At 38.7% G+C, this 17,418-nt stretch overlaps 1 protein-coding gene across 1 annotated transcript; it reads right to left on the minus strand.

Annotated features, from left to right (window-relative positions):
* Positions 1-9,275: 9,275 nt before the first annotated feature.
* Positions 9,276-17,090, minus strand: LOC143631459 (uncharacterized protein At5g49945-like). Its single transcript, XM_077100228.1, has 3 exons — positions 16,152-17,090; positions 15,880-16,083; positions 9,276-9,798 (listed from the first exon to the last, which is right to left on the minus strand). Exons 1-3 carry the CDS (start codon positions 17,088-17,090, stop codon positions 9,568-9,570), a joined length of 1,374 nt encoding a protein of 457 aa, XP_076956343.1. The 3' UTR covers positions 9,276-9,567.
* Positions 17,091-17,418: the final 328 nt, after the last annotated feature.

Here is a 17,418-nt window from a genome sequence, read left to right on the forward strand (position 1 = left end):
ATACACACGTATATAATGAAAGTAGAAAGTGAAAATAATTAATTAATTTAGTTACTCTAATCAACTCATTTACTTACATAATATGTAAAGTTGTTTATCGTAATGATATTGGTTTGAACTATAATCAACTCATTCATTAGTTTTAAATCTTTCTAAAATGGGTAAAAAAAAAGTGTTAGCAAATCAACTCGACCGGCCTCTTCTATCCATAGATAATGTAACCCGTTCTAAGTTGGTGTGTAAAAATGGAGAATATTCTACTCACCCTTGATGGTATGAGCAGGCGATTGAGAAGCCAGTGAGTCCTTGAATCCATTCTTCAGATTTTTTAATTTATTTTTATAATGCTACATAAATAGAATCTATTATGTGTGATGCTGTTACAAAAAAAAAAATTATTTGCAAATTAATTACATCGTTTTCCCAGAAGATAAAACATGAATGGGGAGAGAAAAACAAAGAGGCTAGCTGAGTACAAGATAATTGGCTTGAGTGAGAAGCCCTGCAATAGCAGCGTATGTTTTTTCTTCATTCATGTGCATTGATCTAAAGGTACAAAAACATGGGATCAAGAAAATTAGTTGACTTTTTGTAGGTTTTCATTAAGGCAAAAGACAAAAGCTGAGAATGGTAATTTGAGACAATGGAAATTACCGTGCGTGTTTATTATGTAAATTATCACAAAATGGCCTTGCATTATTCCAGAGACTTATCATGCATAAATGCTAGGAAGCCTAAAAAGGCAATTTTTCCTTCCTATCAAGATACCATTTAATAAAAAAGATTGGGTTTTGTAATTCAAATGGGGTAGCGGCGCAGCTTGTTACCCGCCTGTCTTCTGTTTTGATGTAATCTAAACATTTAATAAAAAAATATATATAATTGATTTCAAGGTACCAAAAATGGACTACATTTTTTCAACACAGTTGGATTGTTTTTTATGATTATTTTCTTAACTATATTTGGGTATTTGTAGTTATATGCATTGGTCTCTTGCACTCAATACAATGGCGATTGGTTTTGATTTTGATTTTGATTTCTTAACTGTTATGCCTTCTCTTTTTATATGGGTAAAGATGCTTTTCATTTTATGGGCTGGTAAAGACCCTTTGTCATGTGTACACTACAAGCGATGAAAAATGAATTTTCAGAAATAATATTTAGTTAGTTTTTCTAAGTAGCTTGGAGGATTAAACTCTATATTAACGGTTGAGCATTCTCCACCTATTCCAATAAAGTAACCATCAATCATTCTTCGAATGGATAGTCCGGCCAATTTTTTGATGCCCTCAATTGTAGCAGTAACTTCACTAATTGTTTTGACCTATTGGTTTTAGTTTTAAATAAACTATTGGTTTTAAATAAAATGATCTCCACACTTTTATAAATGCGCATTGGATATTTAGTTTTTTTTAGGTTTTTCCTATATTGTTACATAGCAAGTCTTTTTCACTACATCGCACAGATTTCCTACTAATAGTTGGAAATGCATTTCTTTGATGTAGGGGGGTAGTGCAACACCACTTGATTGCTCAATTTATTAGAGGGGTGTTTCAACTGGTTAAATTAGTTGAAAGCGTGTAAAGGATTTATGATGTAGGAGCATCGAGAATTTTTTTTTATTATTAGTTTATCTTTTATTATTTTATGTTTATATCGTTTCCATATTCTCTTATTCTTTTAGTATAAATAGGGTGCTAGGATTTCTTTGTTATTAGTTTTTGATTACCTTTGATTATTAGAACATTGTCTTTGGAAGCTTTGGTTTTATTTTATCATCTTTGATTAATCATGAGTCTCTCGAGCCATTGATCGCTTTCGAAACTGCATCAATTTAGTTCACTATCATAACATTGTTGTTTTAGTATTTGCCAATAAGTCATTAATTATATATGTATAAGAAGGGCAAAAGGTGTCTACAAGTCCAGCCCGTTGACCTGACCAGGTTTGTTGGTCGGTTCGCTTTGTCCCGTACTCGCACATCTTGCCACCTCTACCAGTTATCTTTACATAATGTTCAAAATTGAAGTTAACGGGTCATAGCGGTTCTGAGCAAAATGAGTTCGAGTCAAAATGGGCCATTTTTTAAAAAATAACTTTCAATATGGTTGATGTCATAATGTTTTGACCCAAACCAAATTAATAGTGTTTAAAATAATTATTTCGACCTTAGCCTGTTTTGACTGGTCACTGCCCAACCCACTCGATTTTTCATTATAGTACATACATTTTTTGTAACATGGTTATATTCTAAGGTAGTACTAAACAAACTTCAAGGAACAAAGGAGTTTAAATGCTCTCAACTGATCGTAGAAGATGTGATCCAAAAATGCTAAATTAATCCCAAAAATCAAGCAGAGTGTGGCAAATTTTCTTCAATAATAGCTCTAGACTTGGCAACATATGCGATGCAACAAAAGATATTTATATTCACGTTGTTTAATTTGCCCCTAACACAAAAGTTTGAACTCAATTTTTTCTTTACAAGCTTTAATCGTCTTTCTATCTCTAATATAAAATAAGAAAACAATAAGTTAAGAAATCACTATTAGTTGCATGTATTGTAAAGGTGACAAGAGTAGCACTGTATGTTAATTTGCGGCTTTACTTATTCATTTTACTGAATTAATGTAGTTACATTCCCATTCCCGTCCACCGGACAGATAAAATACTAGTTGGTTATGCTAGAAATTGGTCGAGTCATTGGTTGATAACTTGTTGCTTTGAATTCAGCTAGAGCATTGGTTGTTAAATAATGAATTAGTGAATTCAAAGTCTTTTCATGTCAAAACCGGGTTTGCTTCATAGTTGGATAACTATTGGTGTTGTCTATGACATCAATAGTTTGATAACTGTGGGAATTTTTAAAAAAAAACCTAACCACCAGCGTATTTGAATCCATTTAGCATTTTACCATTTGCATCATTGCACTTATTTTTCACAGTCCTAATGTTATGGGTGAAACTAGTAACTTTCTGAGTCTACATGTTGATTAAAGGAACGGGTATCAGCAACTGAAGTTTGTTCACTTTTCGTGTCGGTGCTATCAAACCAGTTGTCTTACTATAGTCGGTTGCATGTTAGGAGGAGTTATACTCTGGTGATACTTTATATATGTGATTAAAAAACCAAAAATCCATTCTTTACTACGTTCTTTCTTGTCATTTTATATTTCAAGCTATTTATTTTAGTAAATTTATTAGTTAAGAATGATTTCATAAATCCATCAATTTATTAGATCTCCATAGAGGTTTAGTATCGAAAGCTAGCTTAGTCACTTAGATGTTGTCTCTAGTCTGAGGACCACATCTGCAGACATCTGTAACAGAAGAGGTGGACCAAACTTTTACAGTATGCAAGAAGAAAACTATTTGTTTTTTAATATCTACATACTACTAATAATTGAACAAAAAACTAGTAAGAATTCAACAAATTAATTTATACCAAAAACTAATAATAACTCAACAAATCAACTTCTAAAAACTAATAAGAATTCAACAAATCAATTTCTACGAAAAACTAACAATAATTCAACAAATCAATATCTACCAATCAATTACTGCAAAAAAAAAAAATCTAATAGTAATTCAACAAATTAATTTCTAAAAACCAATAATAATTTAACAAATTAATTACATAGAGGTGTGGATGTGTGGCAGGGGTAGCGAACGTGAGGCAGGGAGGGCGACGGAGGTGCGGTAAGGAGGGCGGCAGTGGCGTGGGGTGGCCAGCTGAGGCAAGGGGATGGGGGCGAAGGTGCGGAAGGGAAGGCAGCGGTGGAGTAGGGTGGAAGGCCTTAGCGTAGGCCGGTTGGCGGAGGCAGGGGAGGGGCACCAGAGGTGTGACAGTGAAGAGGGGTTGCTAGGGTTTTGATGAAAGTTTGATAAAAAAAAAAAAGGTTTAATGAAAATGATATGAAATGAGATGAGAAGAGATTAGAAGATGTTGGAAGCTCATGGTCCAAGTCTGTATCAAGAAGAGGATGTCCAAATCTTTTTTTAATGAAAGTCTTTTGAAAAATAAACAAATTGCAGAGCTAACGTCTGCATGTGGCCTGCATGGTGCAGACAAAAAAGGTCAAGAAAACCTTTGCCAAAAAAACAAATTAGTGTTCACATATTCGATATCTGAACTTACTCGACTTTACTACATGTCTGGTACACTCGTTGTGTGAAGATAGTTTGGTAAATCTGAAGAGGTATGTACCCGCCTCAACACCGAGCGAGGCGGGTCAACCCACAAGATATAGACAAGAGGCTTGAGATCAAGATATTATGAAGGCACAAAGCCAAAACCTATGCGCATGGCGCATATCACATATGCTCACGCATATCACATATGCTCATGCATCACATGCTCAGGCATCACATATGCTCATGCATCACATATGCTCACGCATCACATATGCTCACGCGTATCACATGCTCACGCATCATATATGCTCACGCATATCGCATCCGCGCGTGACGCATATCACATGCTCACGCATATCACATCTGCGCGTGGCGCATCCGCGCGTGGCGCATATCACATGCTTGTGCATATCACATCTGCGCATGAAACATCTGCGCGTGAGAATAAAGAGAAGACCTCGCGCATCCTCAGGATAGGCGCATATCACACATGCACATAATCAACCTCGTCCTTATCCAAATCAGGATAAGGACAACCTTGATTGTGCACGCCAGACAACCTTCCAGAAGGTATCTTTTTAAGGAATAAGAATATGCTGATGTTGACAGCTGCCAATGAAAGGTGGACAACTCAGCAAAACCCATGTGCTACCACGTGATTGCACATGGGTCAGAGAATAATCAATGAAAAAGCACCAGGTGTCCCAAGGACACGTGGCGCAAAGCAATTGAAGGAGGCCAAAAAGGCCCTAATTGGGTCTGAGCCCAATCATTGGAAACCCTAGCACTATAAATACCACATCAACTCCACAAGGAGAGGTATGCCCTATTACACAGTATTAAGCTATATTAAGCAATACACTCCAGTTTCCTTACTCTCAGATTATTATCTTCTCCTACAAACTCTTATTCTCACACCGGAGGGTTACCCCAAAGAGGACCCCTCTGTCCCTTTCTGAGGGGTAAGTTTACGGTGCTGTTCATTTTGTAGGTGGAAGAATCCAGATTCCAGAGAACCATCGGTGAAATAGCATAATCACACCCGAGGAAAGTTGATCGTCTACCAGTGAGCCGATCCACGTTTCTTCATTGGCGCCATCACCTGTTACAACGGCAACAAAATCTCATCAGTTCTCTAAAAAAAAAATTTCACCATGGTTTCTGGTGTTCGTAACAGCGATCAAGTTCTGGAGGATATTGAGCGTGAGGATGTTAATGAGGGACAGCAGTTTCTGAGGGTGCCGCGTGATTCTACGCGCACCACCAGTAACCATCCCTTCATCACAACTCCTCATGGCCAGACTGAAACTCCTCCAGACGATCTCACGTTCCAAAATCTTACCGGCGCGATACAAAAAGGACCAATGGGTCCAGAAGATGAAACCAATGACCCTAAAGAATGGCTCATAAACGAGCAACGACGTCTAATGGACAAGTACAATGAGCTGGTCAAACACAAAAAGTTAGCCGACTTAACACAAAGGCAAGCGTTTGATCATTTTTAAAACTATTTTGTGAAGTTTAGTTAATTATTTTGAATATATATGTTCACGTTGAATGGAATGGCAAAAATGATAATTTAAAAAGGGTATATAGAAATGTTTTGCCATTCCTTAACCGTCACCATAGCTAGAAATTGTGCAAAGGTACTTTAAGGGAAAAATTAGGTTAAAATATTGAGACGTGGATACTTCTACCCACCGGACCCACAAGCTGAGGTTTACAAGCTAAATAAGTTAGGAATATAGAAGTAACTAACACAAGATGCTAGGCAGGAAAGCTTAAAACTTTCCCCACAAGATTCATAAGTTGACCAGGAAACCCTTGATACATTATATGGCAGACAAAAGTCATGATTGCCAAAAAAACTGGTGCCTGCCATAAAGTAAAAGCAACAACAAGGTAGACAAAGGCTGGACAAAGGTTGCACGGAAATGGCATTCACCCAGTCTGCATAAGCTGAAATAAGAGCCAACATTTCCCTTTAGGAAGCTTAAGCCTCTCCCAGAGAAGCTTTTGACGGCCTATAAAAGAAACATTTTAGCCAAAGGTATATTCTTTCTTATTCACCCTATTTCTCTCTACTCTCTCTTCATCACAACTCTCCCACTCTCATACTATATTCTCATATTCAAGAATAACACTCTCCATAAATACTATCTCCAAGATACTACTCACTAAAAGATCTCTATCTCCAAAGAGTAATTGTTTTTAATTGAGCCGTTAGTTCTCTGAGTTGTTAGGTCCATAACACTATCAGCTCACTTCAACCCCAATGACTAGTCATTGGTTAAGCAGCTAGAACCGCCTCAGCTGCTCTCTAACCGTCGGGTCTCACCCACTATCTTCTTTTGCATTCTCTATCCATCTATATTTTACTATTTATATACTTTCATGGGATAAATTACTAATGTTGAGCATCGAAGGGTGGTCCAAAGACCCGTCTCTGGTCCCCTTCTAACGAGTTCTTTTATGTTATAGATACAAGCAGGAAGCTGGAAGGTGACACTGGAAGCGTCCATGCCATCACTCTACCATACCTTTATTATTAGCTATGTCCGTTGTAGCAACAAATATTTACTTTTAAAAACAAAAATGAGAGTATGTCTAACTGCCAACATATGAACATCTACACAAAGAGTATCATTCATTTAATCAATCACACTCAGTAATCCCACAAATAATTAAAGCTATCTACTAGTGTCTGAAAAAATATAAAATAAACAAACCTTACCCATATCCTTAAGGCTAGAGAAGATATATCTATACGAAGAGCAAATTACATATATTTAACAGCAATGCGGCATATTCTATATAAAAGTAAAAGTATAATTACCTTTAAACAGATTTATAGTTAATTTGTCAAAAAGAATAGAAGATAGGTAGAGCATCTTAAATTTTGAAAACTCTATATAATATTAAATTGAAAACCCTAATTTTAAACATGATTAATTTGTCAAAAAGAATAGAAGATAGGTAGAGCATCTTAAATTTTGAAAACTCTATATAATATTAAATTGAAAACCCTAATTTTAAACATGATTTGTAAAATAAATATCTCACGGTGGTACTATGCAAGAAAATTGAAAATATACATATAACTTTATAGTACAAAGGTTTATGAGCTCCGAATCTGTTTTTAAACGACTAAAGAATTTGCAGACAGAAAATTGCATATTTATGAACATTTATGTAAGTTGAAGAAAGAAAATGACTAAAGAATTGTGTCAAAGTGAATGAAGATGTTTGTTTTTAAGTATAGAAGGAATGAGAAGAATTCAAATATATTTATGTTATTGTGATCCATCCTTGTAGTTGTAGTTGTATGTGGTTAATGTTGTAAAACTCCCGAGTAGGCGGCCGAGTACTTTCCGATTACTCCCTGCCTAGATCGAGTACTCCCCGCGTCTAGACGTGCACAAAAAAACCGGTTCCGGAACCTAACCGGTGGAACCGAACCGGAACCGGTTCCAGTTCCAACCCGGTTGGAACAATACCCGGTTTGGGTATTTTTGTACCCGAAAATCGGGACCGGTTCTACTATATATATTTCAGTACCGGTTCCAACCCGGTTCCTACCCGGTTATTATTTGGAACCGGTTCGGGTCGTACCCGGAAAAACCGGTTCCGACGGGTTTTTTTTCAAGGGTCAAACAAAAAGTCAAACTAGCCGTTGGAACCGGTTCCAACGGTAATATAGCCGTTGGAACCGGTTTTTAGACACCAAATAGCCGTTGGAACCGGTTCCAACGGTAATATAGCCGTTGGAACCGGTTTTTGAGGCAATATATCCGTTGGAACCGGTTCCAACGGTAATATAGCCGTTGGAACCGGTTTTTGGGCCAAACCTATATATAACTTGTTTCCATTACTTGTTTCACCATTACTTGTTTCCATTACTTGTAATTATTTGTTTTGGTAAAATTATTTGTAACTTGTTCGACTAATTATTTGTTTTGGTAAAATTATTTGTTTCGACGAAGAAGAATTGTACTATATGTTTTATTATAATTTGTTCGATTAATTTTTGTTACTTTTTTAATAACGACGAACATTTCATTTATTTAAAAACTAACTATTACAAACATTATTAACACATAAACGATACTAAACATAACAACTAAAACATAAAAAACAAAGTCCGTCGTTTTAATCCGGGAATACTTATTTTTGGGTTGTAGAGCCGGACGACTCTCCCACTTCCTTTTTTTTATCTTCCAATCTTTTTTTCTCTCGACAATACTTATTCGTATGTTTTCGTAATGTCGAGTTGGACCCTGCTTTAAGAAACTTCGAGCAATATTTGCAACGTGCCAACTCATGTGAGTCGGTCATGAGACACAAATCGTAATGGACCCAAACATCGGGGCATCTTGTTGTTTCGATCACCATAACGTCATCATTGGATGCCATTTGTGGTCGGTTTAAGGTTAATTTTGGTTTGTAGTGTGTTTTATGGTTTTGGAATTGGAGTGTGTTTGATAGTTTTGAAACTTGCTATTATTAGTAAGAAAATACCCTATTTATAGTTAAAAAACCGGTTCCAACGGTCAAAAACGGCTATATAGCCGTTGGAACCGGTTCCTAACGGCTCTAATTTTTAAATTTCCAAAAAAACCGGCGGAACCGGTTTTTACGTAAAAACCGGTTCCGGTTCATACCCTACCGGTTCTTAAAAGTTCGCATATCTGGGCACCGGTTCGGGTCGGGAACCGAACCGGTTCCTGACTGGAACCGGTGTCATTCTCTACCCGGGTTGAAAAAAACCGGTTCCGAACCGGTTCGGGTTTTCAAGGTGTACCCGATTTGTGCAGCTCTACCCGCGTCGGCCGAGGACTCCGTAGGTATTTTCCGAGTAATCCCCAACTACTCCCGAGTACTCGCAACTCCCCAGTCGACCGCCTAACGACTTTTACAACCTTGGTTGGAACAAGAACCTACTACGAACCTCCACATAGGATTTTTCCGACCAAAAACCAAAAAACCACTTGGTCGAGGGACAATTTTTCGCAGCCCTTCATACCACTAGGCTATGAGCCAAAGGGTAACTGATTAGAAAACTTACACCAAAGAATTAGCCATTCCAAACAAGGTACACAAAAATATGTTAAATAGGTCTCCAAATCAAAAATACTTCTTATTCCCACATTCGAGTAGTAGAGCATGACTAGTGATACATGAACTCGTCTAGTAAAAAATTAAAACCATGAAGTCGCAGATATAGAACTTCCCCGCATACTGACTACAAACAACAAACGCGTACATATACGATTCAAATATCAAACTCTTTGAACCAAATAACTTATAAGTGTGCTTTTAATGATGAATAGGTCCAGTTTCTATTCAAAATAGGCTGCAAACTATGTAAAAGAGGGGACACTAAGGTTAACCTGATTGTAATTGAGAATGCACTGAAGATCTGAAAAGATTTAGATTAAGCGCCACGCGACATCTTGATTTTGGGCATTGCTTTCTTAAGTTGGCGAGCCCGTTCTTTTGCTTCTTTCTTACGGAGGGCCTCAGCGGTAAGTTTTGATTGGGCCTCTTCCATCGCCTTTCTCCTCTCCGCCTTCTTTCTCTGCAACGCTTCTTGTCTTTCGTTTTGAAGTTCCTTGTACACCTCCTGTGCAACCTTTGATCGGGCTGCTTCGGTTTTGGACCGGGCCTGTTTTCAGATAAACTATCATTAAGTCTCCATTTTCATTTTTAGTTTTAACAGTAGAGTTGAGGGAGCTTTCAACCAATTGTTTTATCTTTTAGCAGGTCAAATAGGTAAAACTATTATTGAAATAATATAAAAAGTGTGATCATAGTTGGCACACAGGTTTGGATCAAATACAAATTAAATTAACATGCTAACTGTGAGAATCGAGTAGTGTAATTATATATACAACATAGTGTAATTATAGTGTAGTGTAATTACACCATAATGTAATTACACTACCATGTAATTACATAATTACACTACTTGTACATATAATTACACTACTTGATTCTCACAGTTAGTACGTTAATTTAATTTGTACATTAACTTTCCCGTTAACACACTAGCTTTTTATTTGAAGAAACTATGAACTTTGGATAAGAGGCATTTCAGGCCAACCCAACCAGGCCGGTTTCAACCCATACTAATAAATCATTATATTATTATTCAGAGAAAACTTATGAAAATTGGATAAAACACGTTTCCAGTCAACCAAACAAGGCTGGTTTCAACCCATACCAATATATTACCATTAGCAAAGAACAGTTATGATTTTAGGAGATATAACGTTTCTAGTAAACCAAATCGAGCAGTTTCAACCCATGCCAATAAGTGAACGTAAGAATTTTATTAAAATAGAGTTATAAATCTTGGATATAAAGCGTTTCAAGTCAACCCAACTAGTCAGGTTTCATCCCATACCAATAAGTGACACATCAGCTTTATATTTTAAAAAAAGTTATGAACCCTGTTTGCTACGACTAAGTTGGGTTCGGGTAAAGGGAATGGTTCGGATTCATATGAGCCAGTCACCAGTGTTACAAGAAATGAAATATGTTCCAAGAGTTGTATTCCCAAATAAATTTGAAGGTTCAATGGATGATGAGGAAGTTGATGATGTTTATGATGTTGACCATGGTATATGGGAAAAGGAAAAACTTATTGCACATAATTTTTAGATTCCAATATGGATCCTTCATATGAAGAAATGAAATCTTGGTCTAGAGGGTTAAAAAAGATTACTATACAAGTTTAGTGAATGAAGGCAATGAGGTTCTTTTTTTACTAGATTGTTTTGTCGTTGGGTTTTTGGTTTAGTTTGTTTGTTCTAGTATGTTGGGCTTTGTTCCAAGGGCGAAACTTAGTGAGGGCTCGAGGGTGTCTCAGGCCACCCCTGTTTTTTTTTTGCGCAGTGGTGTAAATTTACACGTTTTCAGCTGAAAATTTGCCCCCCCCCCTCTTTATTTTTTTATTAAAAGTTTGTCCTTGCAATTGCCAGTTTAACAAAAACAATAAACCCTGTCAGTAACCCATACCAATAAATGGCCCATTCGCTTTTATTTAAGGAAAAATCATGAATTTTGGATAAAGAAAAAATGTTTTAAGTCAGGCAGGCCAGCTTTCAACACACACCAATAAATAATCCGTTAGCTGTTAGCTTTTTATATAACGAAAAATTATGAACTTTGGTTTAAAGAAAATGTTTGAGGTCAGCCAGGCCCGCTTTCAATCCACACCAATAAATAACTCGTTAGCTGTTAGCTTTTTATTTAGCTAAAAGTTATGAATTTTGGTTAAAAAAACGTTGAAGCCAGCCAGGCCCACTTTTCTGTTGGGTATTTTTGGGAATTTTCACTTGGATTTTCAGAGTCATATGGAAACTTTCCGATTAAAAGTTATTTGGTGGTTCCCCAAACACTTTAATTGGATAAAACGCTGAATTGTGATTAAGAACTTAGTATGAATTTCGTGAGAAAGATGAACCACGAGAACGACCAAATAATACAAACGTCATGTTTATCTCCTGAGCAGTTAGGGTTTGGATAACTGGCTTACAACAACCACCACCATACCTAGCACTAATAATCCCACCAATAGAAATAGCAAAGCTATTGGCTATTAGTAGGATCTGGGAAGGGTGGGATGCAAGCGAACCCTACCTCTATCCAAAAGGATAAAGAGGTTGCTTCCAATGACGCCCCCAGCTCTAGTCAAGACTTGCATCAAAAAGCATAGCATACAAATATATAGTGCTCGTGTGTTAGTAGTGATGGTTTTAAAAAGCACATGATTGAAAGACCATAAACCCAAGATGTCATGTGTGTGTGTGTGTGTGTGTGCGTGTGCAGAATGACAAGCAAAGTCTAGCAAAAATATAACCTCGCCTAAAGTTCCTCGACACTAATCATATGTCTCCACGAGCGCCTATCCTGGACCATGTCCTTAGAGAGGTGTAATTCTACTAAATGCTGCCTAATCTTGTCATCCCAAGTGAGTCTAGGTCTGCCTCTACTCCTCCTTCCTTCCACAGTGAGGGTTTCTACTACTCTTAACAGTTTGGATAACTGCCTTATGCAGCTAAATTTTGAAAATTGAATTTCATTAATACCCCGACCCCCGTTCGTTAGGGGCTAACATCATAACAAACTAAAAGAAGTGTGCACTCCGCACATCCCTAACTTGCTTAATGTTTATTATGATTATACTGGACGACCAGTTAATCCAATTACACTAAAATACTAAAACTTTCAACCCACACCAATATGTTGGGTTCGTAGGCCTTGTTGGCCCGGTTTATTATATGAAGTCAAAAGAGGAGACGGGTGTGGGCGGTCGGGCCCAAGCCCGGCCCGGTTTAGATTTCTTGCATAATAATTTACTAACCCTAGTTCAGTCTCTATATAAACAACATTATGTACTTGTAATATTGGTCACTCAATAAAGATATACCTAGTTACCACCCGTGGACGTAGGTCAGTTTAGACCGAACCACGTTAAATCCTCGTGTTCGTTTACTGCTTTCGTGTGTGTGTTCAGTTTCGTGTGTACGTTTAATCCTAACAAGTGGTATCTAGAGCTTAGGTTCGGATCACACGAAGAACACGGGAACCAACCTTCCGCCGCCGCCACCCTGCTGCGCTAGGGTTCCGCCGTCATCGTTTTTTCGCCGCGAGAAAACCTTGCTGTTGCTGTCGCAACACCGCTAGAGTCTTACCGACTCAGCCGCAGGGAAGAAAGGGGTGATCTCCGGTAGGGTTCCGCCATACCCAGTCGCCGGAGTTGTTCAGGTTCGGTTTTATTTTTCGAAAACATTTTACCACCGCATAACCACCGTGTACCGTTGTTTAGTTGTGGGTCAGACGCCGGAGTTTTTTGTAAGATATTGATTTTGAGGCAGAAGCTTAATCGATATTTTCTCACTAAGAGCGTGTGCTTGGTAGAGAGAGACGTGACCATGGTTAATTATATTTGTTCAAGTTGCAGCATACCTTTTGACCAATAGCCAGATTTGACCAAAATTCTTGATTTTTTTTGTTTTAAAAGATCAATTTTTTGTGTGGGCCAAGTTTTCTCTATTTAGGTTCGAAAGTTTTATCGGGCAGTTTAGCCGAGGCACAAGGACAAGATATTTTTTAACAGTTTCAACGAGTCAAGAACGAGCCAATCAAGATCCTATTTTTGTTGAAGAACAGTTGAAGTCGTTTAAAGAAACGGAGAACCAGTGCCAACCGCGTTTGTCAGGTTTATCGTTTCAGTTTAAAGTTTCGGTTTCTGATTTACAGCTCGTTATTCCGCTGCACGTTTAAAATAGGTTGATTTTTTTTAACAGAGTTCAGTAGAACAGTCGTTAAGTTCAGGCTCGTGTTGCTGTGTCTGTCTCTGTTTTTTTATCCAGTTTTTCGTTTTAGTCATTGTTATGGCAGAAGACGGAAAGGTTTCGATACAGAAGTTTGACGGACAGAAGTTCGGTTGGTGGAAGATGCAGATTGAGGCACTACTTTGTCAGAAAGACTTGGATGTAGTGTTTGAGGATGAAAAACCATAAAAGTTGTCAGAAGCAGATTGGAAGAAGTTAGACAAGAAAGCTAGGGCTTGTATTACTTTGTCGTTGTCGGAAGATGTGGCGTTTAACATCATGAAAGAAACCACAGCCCGTGGTATGATGGACGCACTATCCAACATGTATGAGAAGCCTTCGGCAGCGAATAAAGTCTATCTTATCCGAGAGCTAGTGACAACAAGAATGAAAGAGGGTGGGTCAGTTACAACTCATATCAATAATCTAAATTCGATCTTGTCCCGCTTAGTGTCAGTTGACATTAAGTTTGATGATGAAGTTCAAGGCCTCTTGTTATTATCTTCTTTGCCCGACAGTTGGTCGCAAACAGTGACTGCAGTTTGTAGTTCGTCTACAAATATTACTTTCGATGGGATTCGAGATCTGATTCTGGGAGAAGATTCAAGACGCAGAAGTTCAGGTGAATCATCAGGCAATATGCTAGTCACAGAAGGTAGAGGTAGGGGAAAACAGCGAGGCAGTGGGAGCAGGAAGAGGAGTCAGTCTAAGACTCGTAAGGATATTAAATGTTGGGGTTGTAAAGAGAAAGGACACTTCAGGAATCAGTGTCCGAATGGTAAGAAAGAGGTGAACGTTACAGAAGACGACACAGATGACGGGGTCAGTAGTGATGAGGCTTTGGTTTGTAGTGTTGAGAGTAGCGTTGATGCTTGGGTGATGGATTCTGGTGCATCGTTTCATGCCACTCACTGTAGTGAAACGATGAAGAATCTTAAATTTGGGGATTTTGGAAAGGTTCGACTAGCGAATGATGATATTTTAGAGGTTACGGGTATGGGAGACGTTGATTTGATAACTTCAGCCGGTACTTCTTGGACTTTGAAAGACGTGAGGGTTATTCCAAGTTTGAAGAAACGTTTGATATCAGTTGGGCAGTTGGATGACCAAGGGCACGATGTTAAGTTCGGGAATGGGCAGTGGAAAGTAGTCAAAGGGAATCTCGTTGTTGCTCGTGGAAAGAAAATGGGTTCATTGTATATGGTCGGCATGTCACCGAAAGGAGTGGATCCAGTTTTGGTGAAAGACAAAGTCCGGTTCACAGAATCTCGTGGGCAGAAGAAGGTTCGTTTTGCAAGTAACAAACCCAGAGCCAAAGTGAAGATTCAGGATGAACGAGCTAGGAAGGTTAAATCAGTTGGGGGACATCGTGACAGTGGGAGCACAGGTCGTGTTTCAGTTACAGTTCCAGGTCGACAGTGGATTAAGAAAACCAGTATTCCAGCTGTAAAAGTCTCTCCAATGAATTACTTGCTGAATATGGAGAGTGTTTGTTCTCAGGTTATCTCAGGATCCGGTAGTTCGTTACAGTGGGAGCCGGTAGGGACAGAGAATGGGTCAGGGGCAGTTTCAGCCGTGACTGACGTGTTGGAGCTCTGGGGAGCTTCAACGGGCCTTCAGGTTAATTGATGAGAAGGCGGTGGCAACTAGAAGAAGTTTAATGTTCAGATTACAGAAGTACAATCAGGAGTGCAGACGAGAGTACTCAAGGCCTCCGAGTGGGAGATTGTTGGGTTCGTAGGCCTTGTTGGCCCGGTTTATTATATGAAGTCAAAAGAGGAGACGGGTGTGGGCGGTCGGGCCCAAGCCCGGCCCGGTTTAGATTTCTTGCATAATAATTTACTAACCCTAGTTCAGTCTCTATATAAACAACATTATGTACTTGTAATATTGGTCACTCAATAAAGATATACCTAGTTACCACCCGTGGACGTAGGTCAGTTTAGACCGAACCACGTTAAATCCTCGTGTTCGTTTACTGCTTTCGTGTGTGTGTTCAGTTTCGTGTGTACGTTTAATCCTAACACAATAAACAACCCGTTAGCTTTTTATCTAACAAAGGTATGAATTTTGGATTAAAAAAACGTTTTAAGTTATAAGTTAGCCCAGACCCACTTTAGACCCACACCAATAAATGACCGGTTAGCAATTTTTTAAAGAAAATATGTTTTCTTCTATATAAAAAGTGTTTCAAGTCAACCTAACCTGGTTCCCATACCAATAAAGAACACGTTAGCTTTTCATTTAAAGAGAAATTATATGTTTCGGATACAAAGTTTGTCGAGACAACCCAAACCAGCTGGTTTCAAGTTTCAACCCATACCAATAAGTAACCGTTTTGGCCCATTACCCTACATGCCCATTTTGCCACCTCTACTAAAACACACTATAAAAAACCGACAAACCTGTGAACTGAGTTTGTAACGACCAATCAAGTCGATGTAATAGGGCACTAGAGCCACCAACCGAGTCATATCCGCCATATTGTTCACATCAGGTAAAGCAAACTTAAATACCAGCATCTTCTTGTGCTCACCCAGCTGCTGATCTGAGAAATGCATAGATATAAACAACTTGCCCAATTTCTGAAACGCTTTTTCCCCAAACACCTGCAAAGTTTCGAACTTTTTATCCCAACTGTTACGATTATCATCATATTTGAAGCATAATCCCTAACCTGATCAAGAACGGTCTCAGTGATCAAATCACCCGCCACCTCTTTTGATTCCGTAATAGCCATCAACTCATCCGCAACCCATTTCCTCCCACTCGGTCCAGCCGTCATCAAACTCGCAAACTTTTGAAGATCCCTGACCTCCTTGTGCATACTCTTTGCCGCCTTCTTCTTGGCCAAGGCAAAAACCACATGATCCATCGCATCCTCATTCATAACAACCTCGAAAGTAATCTCGTCCTTACACGGCACGACCATATTATACAGCTTGGCTATCAAATCCTGCCTGCTCTTAAGCTCCATCGTGGCCACCAGCTCCTGACAAAACCTACGGCCGCTGGAGTAAAACCTAAACACATTCTGACCTTCCTTCATAAGCAACGGCGAGTTGTGGTCGGCACCAACGCCTAATAGACTAAAATTCTTATCGAAAATGGTGTTGCGGGTGGTGAAAGTTTTGGCCCAGGATAAAGCTAGGGTCTCGTTCTCCTTTCTACCGGTAAAGTAATTAACGGTATACATAATTAAAAAAGAGATACAGGTGATTTCGATAGTGTATAGCCTAATTCTGTTAGTCAAGGAGATGGGTTCGGAAGCCTTGACTTGATCGGTGGGCGGGGGTTTTGTGGGTGGAGTAATATGTTGATGATCATCAGTGGGTGTGGGAAAACCTTCGAACTCGTCCTCATCCCAGAAATCGAAAGACGATGAGGGGTTTGTTTTAGGGGGGAGATCTGATGGTGGATCGGAGATGGACTGGAAGAGGGTGGTAGGTGGAGGAGGAGGGTTGGATTGGAAGAGGGTGGCTGAGTCTTCTTCGACGAGGTCGTCATCGGCGTCGAAGCCTTCGAAGTGGGAGTCTGCGGCGGAGATGTTGATGAGGAGGAGGAGGAGAGAGAGAGAGAGGATTGATAGGAGGTACAGAGATCGGGAGGTGGCCATTAATATTAATATTAATGGAGGAGCTTTCTGATCTGAATCTATCAAGATGAACGAACAATAGAGAGTGACGGCTTGCACGATGCAGTGGGTTGGGTTAAACACAACACTGTTTCATCTCATCTAAATAATATGTCAATTGTTGTTTTATTTTAATTATAAACATTGATTGATTGATTGATTGGAAAAGAAGAAACAAATTATATTATTTTCTTCGCAATTTCCACAAGGTTGGACGTAACTTGTCAATATAGAAATAGAGAGGATTGTAAATTCGAATCCGAACCTATATCTGAAATATTCGAAAATCCGTATCTGAATTTTGAAAATT

This window comes from Bidens hawaiensis, unplaced genomic scaffold (assembly GCF_021521415.1).
Source record: "Bidens hawaiensis isolate Kalapana, Puna unplaced genomic scaffold, B.hawaiensis_p1.1 tig00006076_1, whole genome shotgun sequence".
NCBI classification, from domain to species: Eukaryota; Viridiplantae; Streptophyta; class Magnoliopsida; order Asterales; family Asteraceae; genus Bidens; species Bidens hawaiensis.

Coding starts and splice junctions, on each gene's coding strand:
- LOC143631459 (XM_077100228.1), bottom strand. CDS start 17,090: ATGGCCACCTCCCGATCTCTGTACCTCCTATCAATCCTCTCTCTCTCT. Junction 16,084..16,151: donor CTGAGACCGTTCTTGATCAG/GTTAGGGATTAT, acceptor GAAACTTTGCAG/GTGTTTGGGGAAAAAGCGTT. Junction 9,799..15,879: donor GTTACAAACTCAGTTCACAG/GTTTGTCGGTTT, acceptor ATCTGAAAACAG/GCCCGGTCCAAAACCGAAGC.